The sequence below is a fragment of the Somniosus microcephalus genome, chromosome 7 (assembly GCF_052327205.1).
Source record: "Somniosus microcephalus isolate GS21.2 chromosome 7, FLI_Smic_1.0, whole genome shotgun sequence".
Taxonomy (NCBI): Eukaryota; Metazoa; Chordata; class Chondrichthyes; order Squaliformes; family Somniosidae; genus Somniosus; species Somniosus microcephalus.
Genome location: NC_140993.1, coordinates 196,972,600 through 196,999,545, shown reverse-complemented (window position 1 = coordinate 196,999,545; position 26,946 = coordinate 196,972,600). Strand labels below are relative to the sequence as shown.

General features: G+C 43.1%; 1 protein-coding gene across 1 annotated transcript in view; it reads left to right on the top strand.

The window, feature by feature from the left end:
- The window catches only part of eif3hb (eukaryotic translation initiation factor 3, subunit H, b), a 90,895-nt gene extending 64,391 nt beyond the window's left edge, over positions 1 to 26,504 (top strand). The window contains exons 5-7 of the mRNA XM_085993293.1: positions 13,927 to 14,047; positions 16,193 to 16,325; positions 26,220 to 26,504. Coding sequence (XP_085849419.1) covers positions 13,927 to 14,047; positions 16,193 to 16,325; positions 26,220 to 26,317 — 352 coding nt within the window. The 3' untranslated portion in view covers positions 26,318 to 26,504. The remainder of the gene's footprint in view (positions 1 to 13,926; positions 14,048 to 16,192; positions 16,326 to 26,219) is intronic.
- Positions 26,505 to 26,946: the final 442 nt, after the last annotated feature.

Here is a 26,946-nt window from a genome sequence, read left to right as displayed (position 1 = left end):
GAAGGCAGTAGAGGCCAATTCATTAAATATATTCAAGAAGGAGTTAGATATATTTCTTAAGGCTAAAGGGATATGGGGAGAAAGCAGGGACAGGGTACTGAATTTGGATGATCAGCCATGATCGCATTGAATGGCGGAGCGGGCTCGAGAGGCCGAATGGCCTACTCCTGCTCCTATCTTCTATGTATAGGATTAAGATAGAAGCCGAAATATCATAAATTTAAAAAACAATTTTATATTTAAAAACCATGTACAGTAATTATCATAGTGGAAAAATTTTACATTCCACAAATAAACTGTTGTTCAGTAGTCAATGCGCCGTTAAAAACCCAGTTACACCTCTTTTAACAAGGCGTAGCTTTTTCTGGGGTTTTTAAACAGTGATATTCCAGCGTAATAGAGGAAGTTTTCATCAGAAACGACATTGCAGTGTGATTTGAATTGCTTGTGGGCTTCAGGGAGTTCCACAGCTCAGCCTGTGGCAAAGCAGGGAATGACTGACACAAGCTTCTGGATTTCTGAGTTTATCTGAGCATGTGTTGACTCCAGAAGTTGATGTCACTTTGAGGAGTAATGACAGCGATTGCTGAAAGTTTCGCCATCATTACTACCGCAAAATCCAGGTCATGGTTTATTCTGTGGATGCGCAACTGCTGAGTTTCAATGAGCTCTGGAACTCCGCATCCTGCTAATGATAAATGTTGTTTCTTTGATACTGCATTTGCACAGTAATGTAACCTAGGCTATGTGGATAATGAAATTATTCATTATACCTCTGAATCAAAAGGTTGTGGGTTCAAGCCCCATTTCAGCGACTTCACATAATCTAGGCTGACACTTCAGAATAGTACTGGGGAAGTGCTGCAATGTCCGTTTAGATGAGATATTAAACTCTCTTCTCTGATGTGAAAGATCCCATTGTATTATTTGAAGAGGAGCTGGGAAATTCTCTGTGTCCAGCTAACCTTTCTCCCTCGGCCAACGCCACTAAAACAGAATATCTGGTAATTTACCTCATTGCTGTTTGTGGTATCTTGCTGTGTGCAGATTTGTTGCTGTATTTCCCACATATTCACACGGATGATGGTTGAGGATGAGATTTGGCTCAACTATAACTGCCACTGTAGTGGAATAACCCACTGATGCGCACTGTCTAGACATGAGCAATAGCCACCTGGGCAAGGTATAGCAGGGCTGCCAACTGTAGTATCATATTTCAATTTTAAAGTTGCTGCATACACATTTTACACACCAAATTAAAAGATTACACAGGAGCATGAGCTGCATTGTTTTTAGGAGCCTACAGCTCCTTCCAGCTGAGTGGAAGTGAAAACATTTTTTTATGAAAGAACTAAAATCCTCGAAGAGGAAGTGGAATAAAGCGTGTTTCATTGTTGTTCAGTAATTTTTTGATGCATTTTAAGCAAACATTTCATCTGGACACTAAGTATTCAGTATTGCCACATGGGCATTTGAATGAAGAAAAGCCTGTTTGGTCGAGAAAGAAAGAGAAAATAGCCATATATATTGTGAATATAAGTTTAGAACCTAAGAATTAGGAGCAGGAGTAGACCATATGGCCCTTTGGGCCTGCTCCGCCATTCAATAAGATCATGGCTGCTCTTCGACCTCAACTCCACTTTCCCGCCTGATCACCATATCCCTTGATTCCCCGAGAGTCCAAAAATCTATCGATCTCAGCCTTGAATATACGACTGAGCATCCACAGCCCTTTGGGATAGAGAATTCCAAAGATTCACAACCCTGCAGAAGAGAATGTTAGAAACTGTAGACCTAGTATTAATTGTCCAACCCACACTGTTTCCGTGGGAATTTCAAATAAAATGTACTAATTTATTAGTGGAGATCTATTGGTTGTAACTGTCTCTATTATGTGACGTGTGTGTATATCGTACATTTGGCAGGCATTGGCATTTGCTTTAGCTCAGATGTGCTTCAGTTGCTGTGATGTGCCGTAAAATTTTCAAGAGAGTTTGTGTCTAGGGAGAAGCTTTGTATCGCAACTGTTATTCAGTAGTCAGTTACTGATGAAGACTTGAATTGTCCTACAGCCGGGTCAAGAGTAAAGCAGCACAGAATAGATCATTTTAAAGCTCCTGACCCAAAAGTGTTGTCTTGTACGAAGACCCAGGTGACTACATTTCCCCATGTTCTAAAAATGAAAATGTATAATTATGGAATTCCTATCTATAAGAAAGCAAATGTAATGTCCTGCAGATTCCCCACAGAATTTTGACAAAATATTCTACAGAGTTCTATTTCTCCAGTGACACTCCATGTTAAACTTTTTGTTGCACCTGGCTTTGCTCATGTTTCCAACTTTTTTTGGCTTAGAAAAGTGAGGGAAGTTAGCTAGCTTTAGTCATTTCAAGTGTTAACATCAGGGACTTCCAGATCAGGTAATACATGGGTTTATAAATGAAAGCCAGCATGGATTTGTTAAAAGCAAATCGTATTTGACTAACTTGATTGAGTTCTTTGATGAAGTAACAGAGAGGGTTGATGAGGTTAGTGTGGATGATGTGTATATGGACTTTCAAAAGGCATTTGATAAAGTAACACATAATAAACTTGTAAGCAAAATTGAAGCCGGTGGGATTAAAGGGGCAGAGAGTAGTGTTGAGCGGTTGTTGTTCGGAATGGAGGGAAATATACAGTAGTGTTCCCCAAGGGTCTGTATTAGGACCACTGCTCTCTCTGATATATATTAGTGACCTGGGCTTGGGTATACAGGGCATAATTTCAAAGTTTGCAGATGACATGAAACTCGGAAGTGTAGTAAACAGCGAGGAGGATACTGACAAATTTCAGGAGAACATAGAGAGACTGGTGAATTGGGCAGACACATGGCAGATGAAATTTAACACAAGTGTAAAGTGATTCATTTTGGTAGATAGAATGAGGAGAGTCAATGTAAACTAAATGGTACAATTTTAAAGGAGATGCAGGAAAAGAGACACTTAGGGGAGTATGTACACAAATCTTTGAAGGTAACAGGATAAGTTGAGAAGGCCGTTGAGGCATATGGGATCCTTGGCTTTATAAACAGAGGCATGGGGGGAATTTTAATGCAAAAAAACGGATGGATTGGGGTCGGAAGGGAAATTAAAGTGTTAAAAATCTGAATTCCAACCTGCCCACTTCCGGTTTTAACGGAGGTGGGCAGCCAACCTGCTCCCAGGAGGCGGGTTGCACTTTTAAATATTATAATGAGGCTGGCGTGCCTCAGATTTAACCACCGTTTTAAATTTAACAATGACTGGTCGGGATTTGCACGCCTAGTGAAACCTGCCAGATAATGGACGGCGACGACTGCTGGATCCAGGAGGTAAGTGCCTTTTACACTCCTGGATCCAGCATCCCCCAGGAGACGTTCGATATCCCCCCGGCCCCATACCCGCTAAGCTCCTCAGTCATCGTTACCACCCCCCCCCTGCCCCCCAATGAGCTCCTCCGACCCCCCGATCAGCCGCTCACTGGGTACTTTACAGGGCTATTGGGAATGAGCAGGGGAGTCTGCCTAATTGGATAGCTATTTCAAAGAGCCGGTACAGGCATGATGGGCCGAATGGCCTCCTTCTGTGCTGTATCATTCTACAATTCTATGCAGAATACTCTTTACTCCAACAATGTTTACAGGCCCCACTCTCCAAAGTGCAAGACCTACTGCACCAGTGTGACATTTCCATTTCCCATAATAGACATCCTATGACTTCCCTGAGATCACAAATTAGGGCTAGTAAGTAAGGAGTCAGCTGTGGCTGAGCGGTAGCAATCTCGCCTGTAAGTCAGAAGGTTATGGGTTCAAGTCCCACTCCAGAGACTTCAGCACATGATCTAGGATGATGCTTTGTGAAATGAGTTTGGGCAGTCTCGACCTAACTTAGTAAGAAAGACTTGCATGTATATATAGCGCCTTAGTACAATGCAGGTCTGAGGGAGTGCTGCTCTGTCGGAGCTGCCGTCTTTCCGACGAGCCTTTAAACAGAGATCCTGTCTGCTCTCTCAGCAGGATGTATGGCACTATTTTGAAGAAGAGCAGGGGAGTTATCCCATGTGTCCTGGCCAATATTGATCCCTCACTATTTAAAAAAAAAACCACATTGCTGTTTGCGGGAGCTTGCTGTGCGCAAATTAAACACTTCACAAGTACTTGGCTGTAAAGCTCTTTGGGACATCCTGAGGTTGTGAAAGGCGCTATATAAATGCAGGTCTTTCTTTCTTGCTAAGAGCTAGGTTGTGACTGCCTAAACTAATTTCACAAAGCAAAGCCTTTCATCATGGGCTGGATTAGTACCCTGGTCCCAATCCAGCCCGTGATTTTCAAGAAAAATGTCAATCTATTAACGATAACACAGTCCATGGGAAACTGTTGGAGTGCATTACTTTAAATAGTTCTGGGGCACTGCAGCATTTCAGGCTCTATTTTGCGGTCAATCATGTTTAGCTCATTGATCGGTCAAAGCATTATATTCAGCAACCCTTTTAATTGTCAAAATATTTGAAAGTACTAAACAAAAAATGTATGTCTATGCATTCTATAATTGGGTTTAAAATAGATGTAATAGTGATTGTAATAGTACTTTTTACAAAATGATTATTGTGTGCAATCAGAATCTTAAGATTCTGGCTGATGGTGCTAAAATTTAAAGTAATTACACCTATTTTATGTCAGCCGATCTCTGTAGATTAATTTATTTCTTCTGTTTGAATAGCCAGAGTTGTCGTCTTGATTTGTTCCGTAAGAATTTGTTTTAGCTCTTTTTCTGCCATCAACTATTTCTAGCAGTCTAAAACTCCATTAGTGCATCTCCATTTATACATGTGTTGACATTGTTTAGGTGCCTGCATCAGTTATATAATGCAAGTTAGCACCTTGATAACTTGGTTCCACCAAAAGACACATGGCAATCTTTTTGGTGGTAAAAAGCCAGCACCCATCTTTATCTTTTATTGTACACAATGGGCATAAACCAAGAAATTTGGCTCTTTGGTGATGTTCAAAATGTCACTGGTATTTGGATGCTGGTTAGCAGAGCTTGCAAATAGATTTAAGCATGTGCAGTGCTATTTGCTCTCCCATTTTGAGTCCGGTGTGGAGGTAGGTACTGGTGCCAAACCAATATCTGCATTATTAATATGGCAAAGTTTGATACACCGCTTTGATAACCCAAACTTCTAGCTTTAGTGCAGGACTTCAAAGTAACTTTTAAAAGCACCACTGTAAAACAATCAAATCTAAGCTTATAGGAAGTGTTGTCAACTTTGAACAAAGTATTCACCTGCACATCTGTAACAGCAGCTGGGAAATATAATTAAAACATTTTTTGTACATCCCTTCAAAATAAAGTTCAGGCTTAGAAACTGTTCAGAACAGACAGAGTGGACAGAAAAAGGTGGTGTACCCCTATATTTCAGGGATACCTGGAAGAAGGTAAACAAAATTGATCCTGTGGAAGGGAATTAGTTAATAATCTCATGCTTAAAAATCTAAGCTAGTATGTGATGCATGCTACAAACCATCAGGTCAGTAAGAGGAGGAAGATACATTACTCGATGAAGATATAGGAAGAGAATGTGATAACAGGAAAGTTATTTTAACGAGAGACTTAAACCAACCAAATAAAAATTGGGAAAACCCAAGAAGTTTAGAATCAGAGTTAGTAAATATAATACTAGACTGCATAATGACCCAACAAAGCAACAACAGGCAGTGCCCATCTTGACCTGGTATTTGGAAACAACCCAAATAATGTGTAGGAAATGGAAGTTGTAGCATTCCACAAATGATATGATCTGGAAGTCCAAAATACCTAAGACCAAGAACCAGGTATATAAATTTAAAAGCACTACATTTAATGAAAGGAGGGAGCTACTAAATAGATTTGGAAAGATTTTTAAACAACATTTCAGTAACCTTTAAAGAAACAACATTGAGCATGCAGGATAAACGTGTGCCAAAAAATTACAAGACTAAACAAACATGACCTTAAATGGATTAACAAACAAAGTAAAAGTGACAAAGATAGAAAATGTCATCTACAAATCCTGCAGCAAGAACAGGAAAGAGGTCACGGGATAAATACAAGAAAATGCAGAAGGATGATCAGAGAGGCAAAAAGAGATCTAGGAAGAATTATAGAAGCTAAGGCTAAACATAACTGTACCAGTAAGAGAGCAGTTAAAGAGGTGAAAACCATAAAAGATGCAGACAGACTTGAAACTGAGTACAAAATAGTAAATATTCTGAATGATTACTTCCTCAAAAAGGGTCTGACATATGCAACATGTCCTGCTCAAATGGTGATAACTTAAGTAAGTTCAGTGACCTTGAGATGGAAGTCTGAGATGTGCTCAAAACAAGTAAAACAAGCTCAAAACAAGTAAATTGCCAAGGAAAGGAGGTATTTACCCCAGAGTGCTGAAAGTGATTAGGAAGAAGTCTTTTGAGCGACAGATTTGAGAAATACCCAAGGACCGTTATGCAGGAGTCAGTGGACACTGGGGGGAGGTACCAGTAGATTGGAAACAGGCCAGTGTGATTCCTATATTCAAAAAGGGGGACAAAACAGACATGGGCAACTATAGACCCATTAGTTTCTCTTCCATTTTGGGTAAAATAATGGAAATGATTATCAGGAGTAAAATTGAAGACTGTAGAATAATAACCAAACAAACAGTAGTCAACTTGGAGTCAGATGGGGAACCTCCTTGACCGCTTTGAGGAAGTAGCATTCCAAGTGGATTGTGAAAAGCCCTACGACATAGTGTACTGAGACTACCAAAAGGCATGTGAGGCTTTCACACAAGGCTGTTAGTTAACCTAAAAAGCTCTGCAGATTCAGGGTAAACCCTGGGAATGGATGTGAAGGGTAGAAACTGATGAGTATTTGTTAGAGGAGCTATGGTGGGATGGGATAAATACTGAGTGCCGTGCCCCAGGGCTCTGTGTTTAGGCCACCACTGATTCAGAAACTCAATGCATTTGGTCAGATTAGCAGATTATACCAGACTAGGAATGGCATTTGATTCTGACAAGTCTGCCCGGGAACTAGAAAATGAATTGGACAAAGTATGGACAGAACAATTGCTGGTAAAATTTAATGAACGAGTGCAAAGTAAAATAGGTGACACACATACTTTATGAATTGTATTGAAATAGCTATGATGAAGCAGAACAAGATCTAGGAGTCTTAGCAGAATGAATGCTCAATATGTTCAACCAATCTAGAGCAGCAATTAGTGACCTACAAAACCAAAACAGGAGGGGCAGGATCTTGCTGAAATAATAACGGTGTGATAACAACGCACGGAGTTATTAACGTGCAAATTGGCCAGCAGGTTCAGGGGATTGAGAGACATGCATTGAGTTGTGAATGTCTGGAACTTGCTGGTGGATTTGCTGCTCCAATGTTTGCTTCCCACAAACGGCATTGCACCCTTAACATTCCTGTTATTTTTAAGACCTTGCTGGGTTTGCACATTAATTGCCCATTGAACTTGCCACACAAAGTTAAGACTGGTAATTAACAGAGTTAGTACGTTTATGACAACGTGATAATTGTTAATGCAGTGCCAATCAACCTTTCTGGCCCAGAAATTGAACAATTTAAACTGTGGAACAGTAGATTGTTGTTAGAGATTTTAAAAATGTCAAATTTTAATTTTTTCCCCTTTCTGTCTCTTTACTCGCTCTCTTAATCCGATCTTTCTTTACTTCTCTTTAGTTCTCTTTCTGTACCCGATTTGTCTCTAATTCACCCTCCTTCTCAGTAGTTCCTTGGTTTCTTTCTCAATCCTTAAATCTCATTGGTTAATGCATTGTTGGTCCCACCGTTCACTGAGGTCCCAAAGTTCCTGTTACCCTCGGCGCACTGCTAGTGGCTCGCACTGCCAGCAAGTTATGCCACAAAACATTGAGTGCTGAAGGATGGAGAGAAAAGTCTGAGATTCCCCACTCCAGCAAGATCCAACCCGAGATTATAAGTCAGGAGTTGTGACAAAACTATAGTGCTCTGGTTGGACTGCATCTTGAGTACTGTGTCCAATTCTAGTTGCTGAGACACATGGTAAACATTCAAGGGCTGAAGGCAATGCAAAGAAAAGCCATGAGGCTGATCCCTAGTATCAAAGGTCTGAGTTATGAGGAAGGACTGGAGAAACTTGGGGCTCATTTGGGAGGGGTGTGGGCGGTGTACAATACCAGAATCGAGTGACCCGACCCCATTCATGGTGGCGATTCAGGCCCTGGACAGGCTCTTGCTAAAAGCAGGCAGGGGACTACTTAACATGCAAAACTTATTTTTAACCACAGTGTCAGCTGTGGCTCAGTTGGTAGCACACTCGCCTCTGAGTCAGAAGGTTGTAGGTTCAAGTCCCACTCCATGGACTTGAGCACATAAAACTAGGCTGACACTCCAGTGCAGTGCTGAGGGAGGGCTATACTGTCTTTCGGATGAGACGTTAAACCGAGGCCCTTTCTGCTCTTCTCAGGTGGACGTAAAAGATCCCATGGCACAATTTCGAAGAAGAGCAGGGGAGTTATCCCTGATGTCCTGGCCAATATTTATCCCTCAACCAACATATCATTATCACATTGCTGTTTGTGGGAGTTTGCTGTGCTTCCCATATTGCAACAATGACTACACTCCAAAAGTACTTCATTGGCTGTAAAGCGCATTGAGATGTCCGGTGGCCATGAAAGGCACTATATAAATGCAAGTCTTTCTTTCTCAACACGGGAAGTCTCTCACAGTCTGTTGCCCAGCAGCAGCAGCAACACTGTGGGAGGAGCCGACTGACCAGAGGAGGTCCAGGTAAGTCTTAGAACGTTTGCCTGGTTTTAAGCTCCCTTTGGGCCAGGAGCTCCTCCCAGGCCTCACAAGGAAGCCTTCAGCCTCCTGAACCCTGACCATCCCCAATCACAGCCATCAGCAGGCCCCCCCCTCCCCCTGCTGATTGTGGCCAGAGGGTCTTCTCCCTCTTCTCCTCCACACACACCCCCTTCTACCAGCACCATTTCCACGGGTCCCAGGCTGTGGCTTCCTACTGCTAAATTTCTCCTCCCACCAGGGAGCCAGGCAGTTAATCTGGCCAGCAGCACAGAATTATTTAAATGAGGCCCTGCCTTTAAGATCGGTAGCGTCTCCATGTCCCCGACCTTGCTGTGTTCTTCGCCCGCTACAGGGCTCCCCCGCACCCTTCCGCCTGCCTGTTCTATTGGGGCCTTGGTGCCTGAGAGATGACCATATAGAGCTATATAAGGTAGTTAAAGGAATGGAAAAGGTAAATCTGTAACAGTATTTTAAATTTCTAGAGCAGGACAAGGGTACACAGATTTAAGCTAGTAATTTTATGAGTGCGATCAGAAAATTATTCTTCATAGAGTGTGATCAAAGTATGAAATAGTCTTCCGGGGGAGTGTTTGTTAGTGCTCTGGGGGAGGGTTTAAACTAAAATGGCAGGGGGTTGGGAACCTGAGCAGGGAAACAGAGGAAAGGGAAACAAGGATAAAAGCAAAAGATAGGAAGGAGAAAAACAAAAGTGGCAGTCAGAGAAATCAACGGTTTAAATCAAAGGTGGCCACAGTAAATAATAATTCTAATAGGTCTAAGAGCGTTAAAAAAACAAGCCTGAAGGCTTTGTGTCTTAATGCGAGGAGCACTCGTAATAAGGTGGATGAATTGGCTGCGCAAATAGAGGTAAATGAATATGATTTGGTTGGGATTACGGAAACGTGGCTCAAGGATGGCCAAGGCTGGGAACTCAACATCCAGGGGTATTCGATATTCAGGAAAGATAGGCAAAAAGGAAAGGGAGGTGGGGTAGCATTACTGGTTAAAGAAGGGATTGACACAATTGTAAGGAAGGATATTAGCTCTGATGTGGAATCTGTATGGGTAGAATTGAGAAATACTAAGGGGCAGAAAACGTTAGTGGGAGTGGTATATAGACCTCCAAACAGTAAGGCTGAGGTTGGGGATGGCATTAAAAGGGAAATTAAAGAAGTGTGCAATAAGGGCACAGCAGTCATCATGGGTGACTTTAATCTACATATAGATTGGGCTAACCAAATTAGCAACAATACTGTGGAGGAGGAATTCCTGGAGTGTTTACGGGATGGTTTCCTGGACCAACATGTCGAGGAACCAACCAGAGATCAGGCCATCTTAGACTGGGTATTATGTAACGAGAAAGGATTAATTAGCAATCTTGTTGTACGAGGCCCCTTGGGTCGGAGCGATCATAATACAGGAAACTTTCGTTTAACCACAGGTTAAATATCCGGAATGCTCTATCCACCGGCAAAATTCAGGAGTCGGTTCAGATAATTTTTTTAAACTTTTCGTTGCTTTTTTTCTCCAGTCCTGGCTCTGCAAGCGTCTAGCTGAAGCTGTTGCTTAGCTACAGAGACGCCTGCAAGCTGCGCCGACTGTTTTGAAGCTGTTGCTAAGCAACAGGGTTTGTTGCTTCAGAGGGAGCTCAGAAGCTCCGTATGTTTTAACATTAGCGCTCGTTTTTCCGGCAATGTTGATCGACCGGCACCAGCTCGGTCCAGTCAGTGCCGGATACCAGAAAGTTTCCTGTATGATCAAATTCTTCATTAAGCTGGAGAATTAAGTAGTTGACTCAGAGACAAGGGCCCTCAATTTAAATAAAGGGAACTACGATGGTCTGAGGAGCGAGTTGGGTAGGATTGATTGGAGATGTCACTCAAAGGGTTGACGGTGGATAGGCAATGGCAAACATTCAAAGACCGAATGGATGAACTACAGAATTTGTTCATCCCAGTTTGGCATAAAAATAAAACAAAAAAGGTGACTCAACTGTGGCTAACAAGGGAAATTAGGGATAGCATAAGATCCAAGGAGAGGACACATAAATTGGCCAGCAAAAGCAATAATCCTGAGGATTGGGAGCAGTTTAGGATTCAACAAAGGAGGACAAAGGGATTAATTAAGAAGGGGAAAATAGAATGAGAGTAAGCTTGCAGGGAACATAAGAACTGACTGTAAAAGCTTTTACAGATATGTGAAGAGAAAAAGATTGGTGAAGTCAAGCGTAGGTCCCTTGCAGTCAGAATCAGGGGAATTTATAATGGGGAGCAAAGAAATGGCAGACCAACTAAATACATATTTTGGTTCTGTCTTCACAAAGGAGGACACAAATAAACTCCCAGAGATGCCAGGGAACATAGGGCCTGATGAAAGGGCGGAACTGAAAGAAATCAGTATTTGTAGGGAAATGGTGTTGGGAATATTGATGGGACTGAAGGCTGATAAATCCCCAGGGCCTGATAATCTACATACTAGGGTACTTAAGGAAGTGGCCCTAGAAATAGTAGATGCATTGCTGGTCATCTTCCAGAACTCGACAGACTCTGGAACAGCACCCATGGATTGGAGGATAGCTAATGTTACCCCACTATTCAAAAAAGGTGGTAGAGAAAAAGCCTGACATCAGTAGTGGAGAAAATGCTAGAGTCCATTATAAAAGATGTAATAGCAGAGCACTTGGAAAGCAGCGACAGGATCGGACAAAGTCAACATGGATTTACAAAAGGTAAATCGTGCTTGACTAATCTACTGGAATTTTTTGAGGATGTAACTGGTAAAATAGATAAGGGAGAACCAGTGGATGTGGTGTATTTGGACTTTCAGAAGGCTTTCGATAAGGTCCCGCTTAAGAGATTAGCGTGCAAAATTAAGGCACATGGGATTGGGGGCAAAGTATTGACTTGGATAGAAAACTGGTTGGCGGATAGAAAGCAGCGAGTTGGAATAAACGGGTCATTTTCCGAGTGGCAGGCAGTGACTAGTGGGGCACCGCAAAGATCGGTCCTAGGACCCCAGCTGTTCACAATATACATTAATGATCTGGACGAGGGAATTGGATGTAATATCTCCAAATTTGCAGTCGACAAAGCTGGGTGGGAGGGTATGCTGTGAGGAGGATGTCGTGAAACTCCAGTACGATTTGGACAGATTGGGTGATTGGGCAGAAACATGGCAAATGCACTATAATGTGGATAAATGTGAGGTTATCCACTTTGGTGGCAAAAACAGGAAGGCAGATTATTATTTGAATGGTAATAGATTGGGAGAAGGGGAAGTGCAAAGAGACCTGGGTGTTCTTGTGCACCAGTCGCTGAAGGTAAGCATGCAGGTGCAGCAGGTGGTTAAGAAGGTAAATGGTATGTTGGCCTTCATAGCAAGAGGGTTCGATTACAAGAACAAGGATGTCTTGCTGCAGCTGTACAGGGCCTTGGTGAGACTGCACCTTGAGTATTGTGTGCAGTTTTGGTCGCCTTATCTGAGGAAGGACATTCTTGCCATGGAAGGAGTGCAGCGAAGATTCACCAGGCTGATACCTGGGATGGCAGGAATGATGTATGAGGAGAGATTGTGTCGATTGGGCTTATACTCACTGGAGTTTAGAAGATTGAGAGGGGATCTCATCGAAACCTATAAAATTCTGTCAGACCTGGACAGACTAGATGCAGGAAGGATGTTTCTGATGGCCGGGGAGTCCAGAACCAGGGGTCACAGTATAAGGATAAGGGGTAAGCCATTTAGGACTGAAATGAGGAGGAATTTCTTCAACCAGAGAGCGGTGAACCTGTGGAATTCTCTGCTACAGAGGGCGCTGGAGGCCAGTTCATTAAATATATTCAAGAAAGAGTTGGATATATTTCTTAAGGCTAAAGGGATCAAGGGATATGGGGAGAAAGCAGGGACAGGGTACTGAATTTGGATGATCAACCATGATCTGATTGAATGGCGGGGCAGGCTCGAAGGGCCAAATGGCCTACTCCTGCTCCTATCTTCTATGTTTCTATAAAGTAGTTGAGGCAAAAACCTGGGCAACATTTAAGAAAAAATTGGGATACAGCAATGGGGGGGCTTGATGATCTTTCTGGATGGATGAATTTAGATGGAGGGAATGGCTTTCCTCATCCATAACTATTGTAAATTCTTGCATAAATCTTGTTAAGACTTGATTTGGTTATGAAGATTATGATCTTTTGACTACACTCCTGTGGCACACTGTACCCAATTGGCTGAATTGGATTACCCAACCACAATAGGTACGAACCCAAATTGTCATACTGTAATATGTATTTTCTCTTTACAAATGCTGACTGGCCTGCTGTGTAATTCCAGCACACTTTTTTTTTCCTCACAACTCTGTTGGGTTAGGTGCATGGGTCATAAATTAATTTTACTTTATACCATAGCAGTAGTGCATTTCAATAAAAATACTTTTCTTGTATAACTTGATACCATCAACTATCTTGCACACTTTAAAGGGTTGGCCCTTTGGGGGAAAAAGTCATAAAAACATTACTGTTTTCAAACTAAAATACTTTTTGGCTGTACAGTTTGGATTGTATACTTGGGTTCCTATTCTTGCCTAGCAAAAGCAGCTTGAATTGTCTGGCTTCACTAGCTGGGTTACTGAAAATGGCTGGAGGCTCAGGGTATGCATCTTTCAATCCTCCCATCCGTTGGCAGGATTTCTGGCCTGTAGCAGGTCAGTATTGACTTAGTAGACGATCCAGTATGGGTAAGATACCACCAGTGTTGCTTTCTGGCTGACGTGGTGTTGTAAGCAACACAATGAGCCAGGGTTCCAGATATGTTCTTGTCAGATGCTGGCCATTTCTGACTAATTGTGTGGCCTACACCAGCAGGTGAACTAGAAAGCAACAGCGGCTGTATTTTTTCCCCACTGGAGCGTCGACAGTTTGGTCTGCTGAGGCAAGTGGGCTTTCACTCCTTTCTGTGATTGTTCTAAAATTGAGTACAAATAAATTTTAATTGAGCGTATGAAGAATAGAGGTTAATTTATTTTTGTATAATATATACAATCTATAATTTTTCATTTCATAATTGTGTCTGACAGAAATCACCTGGAGAAGAACCTCCAGCTGTTAATGGACAGAGTGGATGAAATGAGCCAAGATATCATTAAATATAATACTTACATGAGGAATGTAACTAAACAGCAACAACAGAAGCAACAAGTAAGTAGAATCAAAGCTACAACTTCCTGTATTGGCAAAGTTTAGAATAAAGAAATACCATCAGCATAGTATCACTGCAAACTGTGGTAAGCACAGACTTTACAACTGCATAATGATTATGTCATGGTGGTTATTCTTAACTGGGGGAAATGAATCACACCCTTTGGATTTCATGCTTAAAAACTCTTTTAAAGAAAAACATCCTTTTTTTTAGCCCAGTATTTTTCTCTTCTCATTTTTTCTGTTTCTTTTTGACACTGAGTGCTCTGTTGGCCTCCTCTCCTCCTTCTGGGAAAGGTCAGTTTTCCTTTATGTGCTGAGTCAAAGCTTAGGTATTTGGCAGCCATTTGAAAGTTGTCACTGTTGATGCTATGAATATAATTGCATCTTTAGATACACATCTATGAATTCTGTTCCTGTGTATTAACTTGAGATGAGCATATTTCATGTGCACCATCAACCTTTTGGTGTAAAACAAATTGTGTATTGTAGGTGTAAAAAACATTGTGCGTTGTAGTTTAGAAATAAAAGCTTTTTTAAGTCCTTAGTAATTGTTACTCTCCTAAATTTAATCTGCAAAATTTGTAGGTTTATTATTGTAAAATGCTTATTACATATTGCATGCAGTGGGGGAGGTCATTCGGATCTAAACATTTTTACATCAGCAGTAGTTTATTTGTTTCCAGAAGCAGGATTGTCATGTTTTGGTACTTTTGACCATTTTTCCATAGAAAGAATTTGGAAGAGAGATACATTTAAATGTTGTGCTTTTAAAGCAAAGTGCATTCCCACAAGTTTAAAAAAAGAAAAAAAATGTCTTTAGTCGGAAGGTGATTACAATGTGAATGCACTAGGCATTGAAGTGGTTTTCCCAAAGACCAAAGGCAATAAGCAACTTGTTAGTTTGTCCCAGTAAACACACCCATTGCAATGGGAAGTCCCCCATACCATGTGCTCAGCGGAGGTTGTCTGGCATAGGCCTTCCCCTCTGGTTATGAACACGGAGATAAGATAGGGACAGAACCGCACACTGATAGTTAGGTTTTTAAACAAAATGCTTTTGCCAGGCTCAGACGGTTAGGTTGCAGAAGGGTAGTTAAAATGTATTTTAAGTCAAGCAAGGTGACTCACTGACATGGAGAAGTGTAGCATGTATTATTTTAAATTATTGCACAAATACATGTTGTACTGATTTGAATTAAGTGAGTTCCATCATAACTGTTCTGTAGATTCACTCGCTGTCTGAAAAATAAAATGGCTTAACCATTTGTGTCTGACCTTGTCTTATCCAGTGTTTTCTTGGTCTCAAAGCTGAGCTCACAAAGAAATTGTTACAGCTTCTGGGTTACATTATCACGTAGTTAGATATGGGGCATAGAAACATAGAAAAATAGGAACAGGAGTAGGCCATTCAGCCCTTTGAGCCTGCTCCGCCATTCAATATGATCATGGCTGATCCTCTATCTCAATACCATATTCCCACTCTCTCCCCATACCCCTTGATGCCTTTTGTGTCTAGAAATCTATCTATCTCCTTTTCTTAAATATATTCAGTGACTTGGCCTCCACAGTCTTCTGTGGTAGAGAATTCCACAGGTCCACCACCCTCTTGAGTAAAGAAATTTCTCCTCATCTCAGTCCTAAATGTCCTACCCCACATCCTGAGACTGTGACCCCTCGTTCTAGAGCCCTCAGCCAGGGGAAACATCCTCCCTGCATCCAGTCTGTCTAGTCCTGTCAGAATTTTATATGTTTCAGTGAGATCCCCTCTCATTCTTCTAAACTCTAGTGGCAGTACGGGCACCCCTAAGTGTAAGATGCTCAGACTACTTATGGAGGTGACCGGCACCATGCCACCTGAGAAAATATACTAGCTTACAACAAGGATGTACATAGTTAATAAAGGGTCAGTATAACTTAAGAATAATTTACACAACTAACATACAAATATTTGTCAGTGGCAGATGGAAGTACTAATCGGACATTTTATATTTCCTTTTGGAGGAAAAAAAGTGAGGATAGGTGATTAAGAATGTCCTTCCTCCTGCCCCCCACATGAAAGATTAAAAAGTGTTCTCTAAAGCAATTAAGTTATCTGAAAACCTTGAATTGGCAGCATACTTTCTACTGACAATTTCTCTGCAGTATCTCCACAGACGCCAGCTGGAAAATACCCAACGACAGAGCCGTGGAGAGGCACCATTGCCAGAGGAAGATCCTACCAAGTTATTCAAACCACCTCAGCCACCACCAAGGCTTGAAACGCTGCTTGTTGCAGGTTAGAGATTTAGAGGGGGGAAAAAGGAGAGAAGTGAATATTAAACACTTCCATGTCAAATGTAGTTCAGTTAGGTGCACAGTAAAGCTTTTGTATTCTTCCCCAAGCTCAGAAGAGGTTCTGACAAAATGTCTACACACAAAATGTTAATCATTTGTTCGCTCTAGGGATGCTGACTGACTTGATGAGTGTTTCCAGCATTTTCTATTTTTTGTTTCAGAAGAGCGCTCTGCTGTACCAGTGTGACATTTTTACATTTCTCCCATGAGCCATTCTGTGGTTTTTGTGAATGAGATTGATAAGTTAATGCCAGTTGGTAGAGAATTAGGATCAATTTTGTGCTGTCGACTTATAGCTGGTAAGAGTTGGATTGAGACTGCCCAGAACCATTTCACACAATCCTTACCGCCAGTAGGCAAAAGAGACTTGCATTTGGTCAGTCATGGCTGGTCTTAGACCCAGTTTCCAGAAATAAAAGACTAGTATCTAACCTATGTAGAGTGAAGGAGTGGTGTCTTTATTAAAAAGCATCATAATAAATGTTTATCAGAAATACAAATGGTACAAATCACAGGTTGGCATGGTTGATAGCAGTTTTCAGCATATGTTTTCTGAGGTACCAAAACAAGGTTTATCTTTGTTGATTTTGATGAAACTTGGGCAATTCTGTTTTCACCAAGGTTACTCTAGGCTCCCTTGGTTTGTGTTGTATTTGTGGTTGGTGAAGGGAGGGAAATAGAATGCTATGGGTTGTTGCTTGAGATTTGGGAGCATACCTGTTTTCTAGTGACATTCTTCAGCTGCAGCGTGGCGGAAACTGTGATATTCATATTTTCTTTCCAGTTTTCTCAGCTCTATGGGGCGATTTAAGGTGCAATTTTTTGCTAGGGTCCACAGCTCTTGCCTTAAACAGTTCTCTGGATCACAGCATTACTGAAAGTCCAGCAGGAATTAATTTTGATTGTAGCCTCTCCAATGTTTCCTTAAGTACTTCCCACTCTCTTGTACTTCGCCCAATCATTATTGTGTTCCAGTCAACCTTTTTGTTAAAAAAACAGAATTTGCATTGCTTCAAAGTCTGCTCTTCTAATGATCAATAGTTTTGTGTCATCACCTTATTTGTATTCCCTCATCCAACATTGCAGTTCTAATATAATGATATCTGGATCCTAGATGCTCCACTATCTTATGTATAATGCCTGGATCACTACTAAAGATTAGATCCAGAATTGGCACTGACCTTGTTAGTTGGACAAACGAGTTAATGAAAGAACCATGTAGCATCTCTAGAAAAATGCAGTGCTCTCTTCCCCCGCCACCCCCGCCCCCCCCCCCCCCCAATGATTACTGTTCAGGCATTTACTTTCTGCAAACCTTTTCCTTGTTGGTTTTCTCTTGTCCAATTCTTACCTTTCTTTGATCTCAATCCATAATTTCTCAGCTGCATCAGACAAGACTTTTATATAATTTCCTTATATGGATACAATATCTTTTAACATGTTGACGCTCCTCCACCTGCTATGATGTGCTTATCCCTTCTGTTGACTCCAACATTTTCCAGTTAATGTTCTCGTTTATGTAATGTATGTACCTTTTAAGGGGGAGAACTACTTTTTACAGCTCCTGTATCCTGTAGTACCGGCAGTGACCACACCTGTATATAAACCCTGTGTAGTGCTCTGTACAGTTAGTTGCAGTTTGAACCTCATTCAGTAAACACCTGTTGATCGTTCCCTGCAGTCTTTGTCTGATTATTGAAGGACACAACATTAAGATACCCGGATCTAACATTGGCGACGAGAAGATTCGAACCTACCTGCATCTCTGCATCACCTCCCAGGGATTCGCTCCTGGAGAACAGTTGAAGGAGGTCGAGTCCAGAAGCACGGGCATCGCAGGGGAGGCTGTCGAGAGCCAGGCTTGGCTTTCCAGCCACGGTGGTCCAGCGAAACGGGCTGGCAACAGGTACTGCGCAGACCCTTCCTGGACAGCGGCGGCTAGAGCCGACTGAGCGGCACAGAAAGGGCCGAGCAGCGTCGACGGGGGAGAGAGAGAGGGCAGAGCGCACGGGGCGCAGCCGGTGTTCAAGGGCCGAGCAGCGTCAACGAGAGAGAGCAGAGCGCAGCCGGTGTTCGGGACCGAGCGGCGTCAACGGGGGAGAGAGGCGAGAGAGAGCAGAGCGCAGTCGGTGTTCAGGGGCCGAGCAGCGTCAACGGGGGAGAGAGGCGCGCAGGAAAATGCGAGGCGCTGCCATTGCCACGAAGACCGCAGAGAACGGCATTGGCAGCAGCGCAGGAGCAGCGCGCGAGGCCCACAGGGCGTCGCCATTTGCCAGGAGGACCGCCGAGAGCGGCGTTGGCAGCAGCGCGGGAGACACCATTTTAAGCCGCAGCGGGGAAGAAAGGAAAGCGCGGGAGACGCCATTTTAAGCCAGTCTAACCACACCCAAAAATGCCGAAGAGTGGCAGTATCACAGCGTTCGACAATGAAGTCGAAGATTGGACGACATATGTCGAACGCATAGAAGTATACTGCAAGGCGAATGAAGTGCCAGATGACAAGAAAGCGCTGGTATTGTTGAATTCAATGGGTGCAAAAATGTATGGCTTACTACGAAACCTAGTAACCCCAGAGAAGCCAGTAGAAAAGGATTTTGAAAACATAGTGTCAATCCTACAGGACCACTTAAACCCCACACCGCTGCTGATAGCAGAAAGATTTAAGTTTCACAAAAGGAACCAGCATAAAGATGAAAGTAATGCTGAGTATTTAACGGAACTGCGCAAGCTATCGAAACACTGCCAGTTTGGAACGGGACTAGCAGATACTTTAAGGGACAAGATTGTGTGCGGGCTTCAAAGTGAAGGAACCCAGAAACGGCTTCTATCAGAGAAGGATCTTACGCTGGACAAGCCTTTCAGCATTGCAGTATCACACGAAGCAGCAGCACGGGGCACTGCAGAGATACAACGGAGACCGCAAGAATATGGCACAAATGAAATGTCATACGGAACAGTGAAGTGCTATCGCTGCGGCAGAACAACACATGACCATAATGATTGCTGGTTCAAGGACAAAGTGTGCAGACAGTGTGGAAAAGTAGGACACATAGCAAGAGTCTGCAGGTCGGGAAAGAAAACCAGCAGCAAGAATTCTCCACAGGAGAAGTACAAGAAGGTACATAAGGTGATGGAGAGTAGTTCAGACGAACAGAAGAGTGATACAGACTCCGGAAGCAAGGAGCTGGGTTGTCTGAAACTACATAATGTGATCAAAACGGAGGATCACCAAACTATCTGGGTCACGCTCAAGATAGCAGGAGTCCAAGTGAAAATGGAATTGGACACAGGATCAGCCCTAACAGCCATAAACCGAAGGGACTACAAGCGGCTATTCTCACATATACCCTTGAGAGATACAGAGATTGTCTTGAAGACGTACACGGGGCAAAAAGTCTACCCCAAAGGAAAAATAAGGGTGAAGTTATATATAACGGCAAGGAAACACCAAAAATGGACCTATCTGTATTGCCAGATGGAGGACCACCACTACTAGGACGTGAATGGATCCGGAAGATACAGCTAGATTGGCATTCCATACAAGCACTGACTGTAGATGCCAAAAAGGATGACGACGTCACACCTGGACGACTGGCAAAAATGCTAACTGACGCACAAGAAGTGTTCCAGGAGGGACTCTGAACACTGAAAGGCATAACGGCGACGATCAAAATAGAGGAAAATGCAAGCCCAAAGTTTTTTTAAGGCCAGACCGGTACCTTATGCGATCCGCCCAGCCGTCGAAGCAGAGCTGGAAGGTTTGGAACGTTCAGGAGCACTGTCCAAAGTGGACTGGAGCGAGTGGGCTACACCCATCATTCCTGTAATGAAGAGGTCATTGAGTAATACGCCTGGGGAACCAAAGAAGGTTCGCATCTGTGGGGACTTTAAGGTGACAGTGAACCCAGTCCTTCACACTACAATATCCGCTTCCGCGGATTGAAGATATTTTCGCCTCGCTATCTGGAGGGAAACGCTTCACCAAGATTGATCTGGCCCAGGCGTACCTGCAAATGGAGGTAGAAGAAGCCTCGAAACAGTACCTCACGATCAACACTCCTAAAGGTCTCTACCAATACAACCGGCTGGTGTTCGGGGTAGCATCAGCTCCGGCTATTTGGCAAAGGGCAATGGAACAAGTCCTGCAAGGGATTCCAGGGACCCAGTGTTATTTGGACGACATCCTGGTCACGGGCGAAAATGACAGTGATCACCTCGCCAACCTGGAGCAGGTGCTCACTAGATTGAAGGAATATGGGCTCCGAGCTAATCGCCACAAATGCGAGTTTTTCCAGGAGCAGATCTCGTATTGTGGCCACATTATTGATAAAGAGGGGTGACATAAGTCCCCAGAGAAGATTGAGGCAGTAGTCAAGGCTCCAGCACCGGAAAATGTGTCACAACTGAGGTCGTTCCTCGGGCTGGTGAACTACTACCATAAGTTCCTGCCGAATTTGTCTACCGTACTACACCCACTGAACACCCTACTGCAAATGGGGGTACCATGGAAGTGGAGTGACGAATGTAAACGAACTTTCCAGAAGAGCAAAGCATTGATCACATTGAAAGAGGTGTTGGCTCATTTCAACCCAGCACTACCAATTCGGTTGGCATGTGATGCATCACCCTACGGCATTGGAGAGGTACTGTCGCACAAATTCCCGGACGGCTCGGAGAGGCCAGTAGCCTTTGCATCTCGGTCACTAACCTCAGCCAAGCGTAACTACGCCCAGATTGACAGGGAGGCCCTCAGCCTAGTGTGGGGAGTGAAAAAGTTCAACCACTATCTGCACGGGCAGAAGTTCACCTTGCTGACTGACCACCAACCACTTGTCTCCATCTTTAATCCAAAGAAGGCCGTTCCGGTGATGACTGCGCAACGGCTACAAAGATGGTCCCTTTTTCTAGGGGCGCACCAATGTGATATCTAGTATAAGGGCACGAAACAGCATGGAAACGCTGATGGGCTATCATGCCTGCCACTGCCTACTGTGGAGGAAGCACCAGCAGTGGATCCTGTCGAAATATTTCATTCGACTATAATTGAATGCTTGCCAGTAACTTACGCTGGTATAGAGAAGGAGACCCGAAATGACCTGACACTGTCTCGGGTATATGATTTGACAGTGAAGGGATGGCCAGCACATGGCGACTCACTGTTGCCAGCATTCTCATCCAGAAGAGAACAGCTGTCAGTATGCCAGGGGACCTTGATGTGTGGATCCCGAGTGGTAATTCCACCCAAGTTAAGGGAGAGAGTGCTCAATGAGCTTCACGAAGGTCATCTGGGAGGGGTGAAAATGAGAAGCCTTGCCAGGGCTTATGTGTGGTGGCCGGGGATCGATCAGCAAATCGAGGACCTGACAAAGAGCTGCTCAGGATGCCAGAAGGTCCAAAATGCACCACCACATGCCCCTCTACACCCATGGGAGTGGCCCTCATCTCCATGGCAATGGGTGCATATTGATTTTGCTGGTCCATTCATGGACTCAATGTTTGTAATAGCCATGGGTGCGCACTCGAAATGGCCTGAGGTGATCAAAATGTCCTCCACCACCACGGAGAAAACTATTGCAGTCCTACGGACCATTTTTGCCAGGAACGGCTTGCCAGAGCAGATTTGCTCTGATAACGGACCACAGTTTGTGTCCGAAGAGTTTGGAAGATTTATGAAAAGGAATGGGGTAAGGCATTACACATCCGCCCCGTATCATCCAGCCACAAATGGATTGGCTGAGAGGTTCGTACAAACCTTTAAAAAAGCAGTAAAGGCCATGTGCGATGACGACATTCCACTGCAGCATAAGGTGGACAATTTCCTGTTAGCCTACAGAAATGTGACGCATGCAGTCACCAACCAGGCCCCGGCCATGATGTTCTTTAACCGAAGGTTGAGTTCTCGTCTGGATTTGCTCAGGCCAAATGTACGAAGAGATGTTGAGAATAAGCAATTCCAGCACATCAATGAGAAGCCGACAAGAAGCTTCAATGTAGGACAACCAGTCTTGGCCCACGACTACCGAACAGAGAAATGGCAACCAGGAACGATATGCACACGGCAGGGGCCACTAATGTACACAGTGGATGTTGGGGAGAACATTGTGAGACGCCATGCTGACCAGATCCTAGAGTCACAGGAACGAGTCAACCCCATGTCTCGGCCATACGTACCTGGTGAGGAACCCGACGTACAGGTCGCATCTACCTCAAACAATAGCATTGGAAGCTGATGAATCAACTGACGACAGGGTGTTCGAATCGCCTCCACACCAAGAGCGAGACACTCAGGAAAGGCGTTATCCAGAAAGAATCAGGAAGCCTCCCCAAAGACTTGAATTTATAAATAGACTATTTCCAGTTAATGTTGCATGTTAAAAGTGTTAATTGTAATTAGTTTGATATTTAATTGTTAAATGAGAGTTATGGTACTGTTAATCTAAAAGGGGAGGAATTGTAATGTATGTACCTTTTTTAAGGGGGAGAACTACTTTTTACAGCTCCTGTATCCTGTAGTACCGGCAGTGACCACACCTGTATATAAACCATGAGTAGTGCTCTGTACAGTTAGTTGCAGTTTGAACCTCATTCAGTAAACACCTGTTGATCGTTCCCTGCAGTCTTTGTCTGATTATTGAAGGACACAACATTAAGATACACGGATCTAACAGTTTAACCCAGATCTCTTCTTTTTATTTAGCACTTTTCCTTTAACACATATATTTCCAATTCTGCAAACTTGTGTATATCTGGCATTAATATAAAACAACTATCTTTTTCCCTCTCTCTCTTACTTTCCTCACTTTTTGTTTGTCTACGCCACATGCACTTGTAAGCACTTTTCATTTGTGGTACAAGCATCCCCTTAGTATTACTGCCCCTCCCCATGCATTAGTGTATATAAACAAAAACGTAGCGGCATGCGAAGATTGGGTTAGGTAACGGAGAAAGCAGCTTAGTATAAAGGAAAACACTTTCAATTTAAATCTTTCTGCTCTCCATAACCAAGTCGTAGGAGAAACCTTACATATTCTTTTCCTCTTATTGTTGTAATCCATTTTGTATTTGTTTTAAAATTTAAAATTTATGGAAAATTCTGGCTTTAAAAAGTTTGGGAAGAGCTTTTCACAGAGCACAACTTTTAATTGTTTCCTGGAAAAGTAAGACAAGTCCAAGTAAAAAATGTCCAAAACAGCCACCCCAGACCTCTTGGCATTCTCCCTTGGGTTTGTCCAGATACTGCCAAAACTGCTTCAAAAAGGAAAGTGGCCTGGACTATTTTCCACTCCTTGGTGCAAGTGGGATCTAAATTGGACCCTTGGGAGGTGCCTCTATCATAGAAACATAGAAGATAGGTGCAGGAGTAGGCCATTCGGCTCCTCGAGCCTGCTCTGCCATTCAATGAGATCATGGCTGATCATCCAAATTCAGTACCCTGTCCCTGCTTTCTCCCCATATCCCTTGATCCCTTTAGCCTTAAGAAATATATCCAACTCCTTCTTGAATATATTTAATGAATTGGCCTCTACTGCCGTCTGTGGTAGAGAATTCCACAGGTTCACTGCTCTCTGGGTGAAGAAATTCCTCCTCATTTCTGTCCTAAATGGCTTACCCCTTATCCTTATACTGTGACCCCTGGTTCTGGACTCCCCGACCATCGGGAACATCCTTCCTGCATCTAGTCTGTCCAGTCCTGTCAGAATTTTATAAGTTTCAATGAGATCCCCTCTCATTCTTCTAAACTCCAGCGAGTAAAAGCCCAATCGACCCAATCTCTCCTCATACGTCATTCCTGCCATCCCAGGTATCAGCCTGGTGAATCTTCGCTGAACTCCCTCCATAGCAAGAACCTCCTTCCTCAGATAAGGCGACCAAAACTGCACACAATACTCGAGATGTGGTCTCACCAAGGCCTTGTACAACTGCAGCAAGACATCCTTGTTCCTGTGCTCAAACCCTCTCGCTACGAAGGCCAACATACCATTTGCCGCCTTAACCGCCTGCTGCACCTGCATGCTTACCTTCAGCGACTGGTGCACAAGGATACCCAGGTCTCATTGCACTTCCCCTTCTCCCAATCTATTGCCATTCAGATAATCTGCCTTCCTGTTTTTGACACCAAAGTGGATAACCTCGCATTTATCCACGTTACAGGAAACTTTTGATTTACCGGCACCTAAATAACCAGAAATCTCGGTTAACCGGCAAAATTCAGGAGTAGGTTCAGGTAAGTTTTATTACTTGCCTTCCTCGGTCTGCTGCTGTGCAAGGGTGTGGCTGCAGCTGTTGCTAAGCTACAGAGACGCTTGGAACTTGTGGCCATTGTTCTGAACCTGTTGCTAAGCAACAGGGTTTGTTGCTTTATACGGAGCTCTCAGCTCCGTATCTTTTACTATAGTTTTCGGTTATTTGGAATTTTTGATGAACCGGCACCACGCCGGTCCCGTTGGTGCCGGATAAAAAAAAGTTTCCTGTATATTGCATCTGCCATGCTTCTGCCCAATCGCCCAACCTGTCCAAATCATACTGGAGCTTCTCGGCATCCTCCTCACAGCACACACGCCCACCCAGCTTAGTGTCGTCTGCAAACTTGGAGATATTACATCTAGTTCCCTCGTCGAGATCATCAATATATATTGTGAATAGCTGGGGTCCATGGACCAATCCCTGCGGTACCCCACTAGTCACTGCCTGCCACTCGGAAAAAGACCCGTTTATTCCAACTCTTTGCTTTCTGTCTGCCAACCAGTTCTCTATCCAAGTCAATACCTTGCCCCCAATCCCATGTGCCTTAACTTTACACGCTAATCTCTTATGTGGGACCTTATCGAAAGCCTTTTGAAAATCCAAATACACCACATCCACTGATTCTCCCTTATCTATTTTACCAGTTGCATCCTCAAAAAATTCCAGTAGATTAGTCAAGCACGATTTACCTTTTGTAAATCCATGTTGACTTTGTCCGATCCTGTCATTGGTTACTTGCAGACTTCCAGATGGAAATTCTTGTTAATATCCCTGTCCTACAGAAGCATTCTAGAAAGGAGAGGGAAATGATTACTGTATCAGATTTTGGAACATGTTTAGTAAGACTTTGTGGTAGTTCTGTTGTTTTAGTCTAAATTGGGCGAGTATACACAGTATTGACTCAAATTGGGCACTGGGCTGCTGACTCAGGAAGAGCTGAAATACTGCAGAATCCCTTAGGAACAGTTGGGGGCTTTATTTACCAATCTTTTGGCAGAGTCTTTGCTGCCATTCAGCAATAAGTAGTAAAGTTAGAGCAGCAAAGGTCATTAAACTTGGCATTGCGCTTAAAGTCCAAATCCCATTTCCTTAAATTGTACTCCTGCATTTCTGTTTAAATGAGTATCAACCTTTTAGGTGTACTGTGCCAAGTACATATCGCATGATTGGTAAGCAGCAGAACATTGCCCATTTGATACAGATCCTTAGAATTTTGCAACCATAAGTTCTTGTGATTACATTAGCATGGAATTGTGGAGAAAATAAGAGGTTTTCAGAAAGGCTTCTTTTGAGTGTTGTGTAATAATTACTTTGACACTGGTCACTTTGCAGACAGATGTGGTTGGCGCTGTGATTATACAGTAGGGGTTGTATTGTAACCTGTGGTGATTGGTTAGCTTGCATGCAAGCATTAAAACACAAAAAAAGTATGAGATGTGTATATTAAATATTGACAAAATTACATTTATTCTGTCCAGTATATAATTGTGTGAACTATTGTCCTTTTGAATTCTGGGTTTACATTTTCAGGCTGCATTTTTGGCCGTCAAGTTCCCAGAGTAATTTTTTTCTCACTCTCTCTGCTTAACAGGACAAATCAACACCTACTGCCAGCAGGTCAAGGAGTTCACGTCACAGAGCATGGGCAAATTATTCATGGCTGAAGCTCTTCAAGGTCACAACAGCTAAGATCTCAATTGGATGTGCTGTAGCTCAATAAGATGTTCAAATCCAACAAAATGTCATTCTGAAAAGCAAGCCTGAAGCTGATTTTTCTATAAAATTAGTTTTCATATGTCTGAAACAGATATTGGAGGTTCAAGTTGGCCCAGTTTATATGAATTTAATGAAAATAAATATGAATTTGGTGACCATTTGTTAGCCTTGGTGTGTTTTTCTTTCAGTTTGAACATGTTACCTGACTATAAGCGCTTGCCAGTGGTTGAGAATATAATTCCAGTATATTAAATATTAACATCATCTTACAATGGTTCAGTGGTCTTAAAAGGAAATGTGTACCAGTTTGCAGTTTGACTGTTATTCTCCCCCCTTTTGTTAAGTAATACATCAGTTTCTTTTTTTCCTTTTAAGCATGGATCAGCTTCAGCCAGAAACTAAGGGAAATTTATTCGGAATGAGTTTTTAAAAAATATCTTGCTCTCTCCCCAACACCCGTCGGCACCCCCCCCCCCCCCCCCCCGACCACCACCCTTAGTTTAGTTCTGTTTTATACTCCTCACCAAACCTTGCAGTTACCTGGCTAAGAAGGGTGGCCAGACAGCTTGCTGCCAATATTGTTCTATAACCAGGCCAAAATG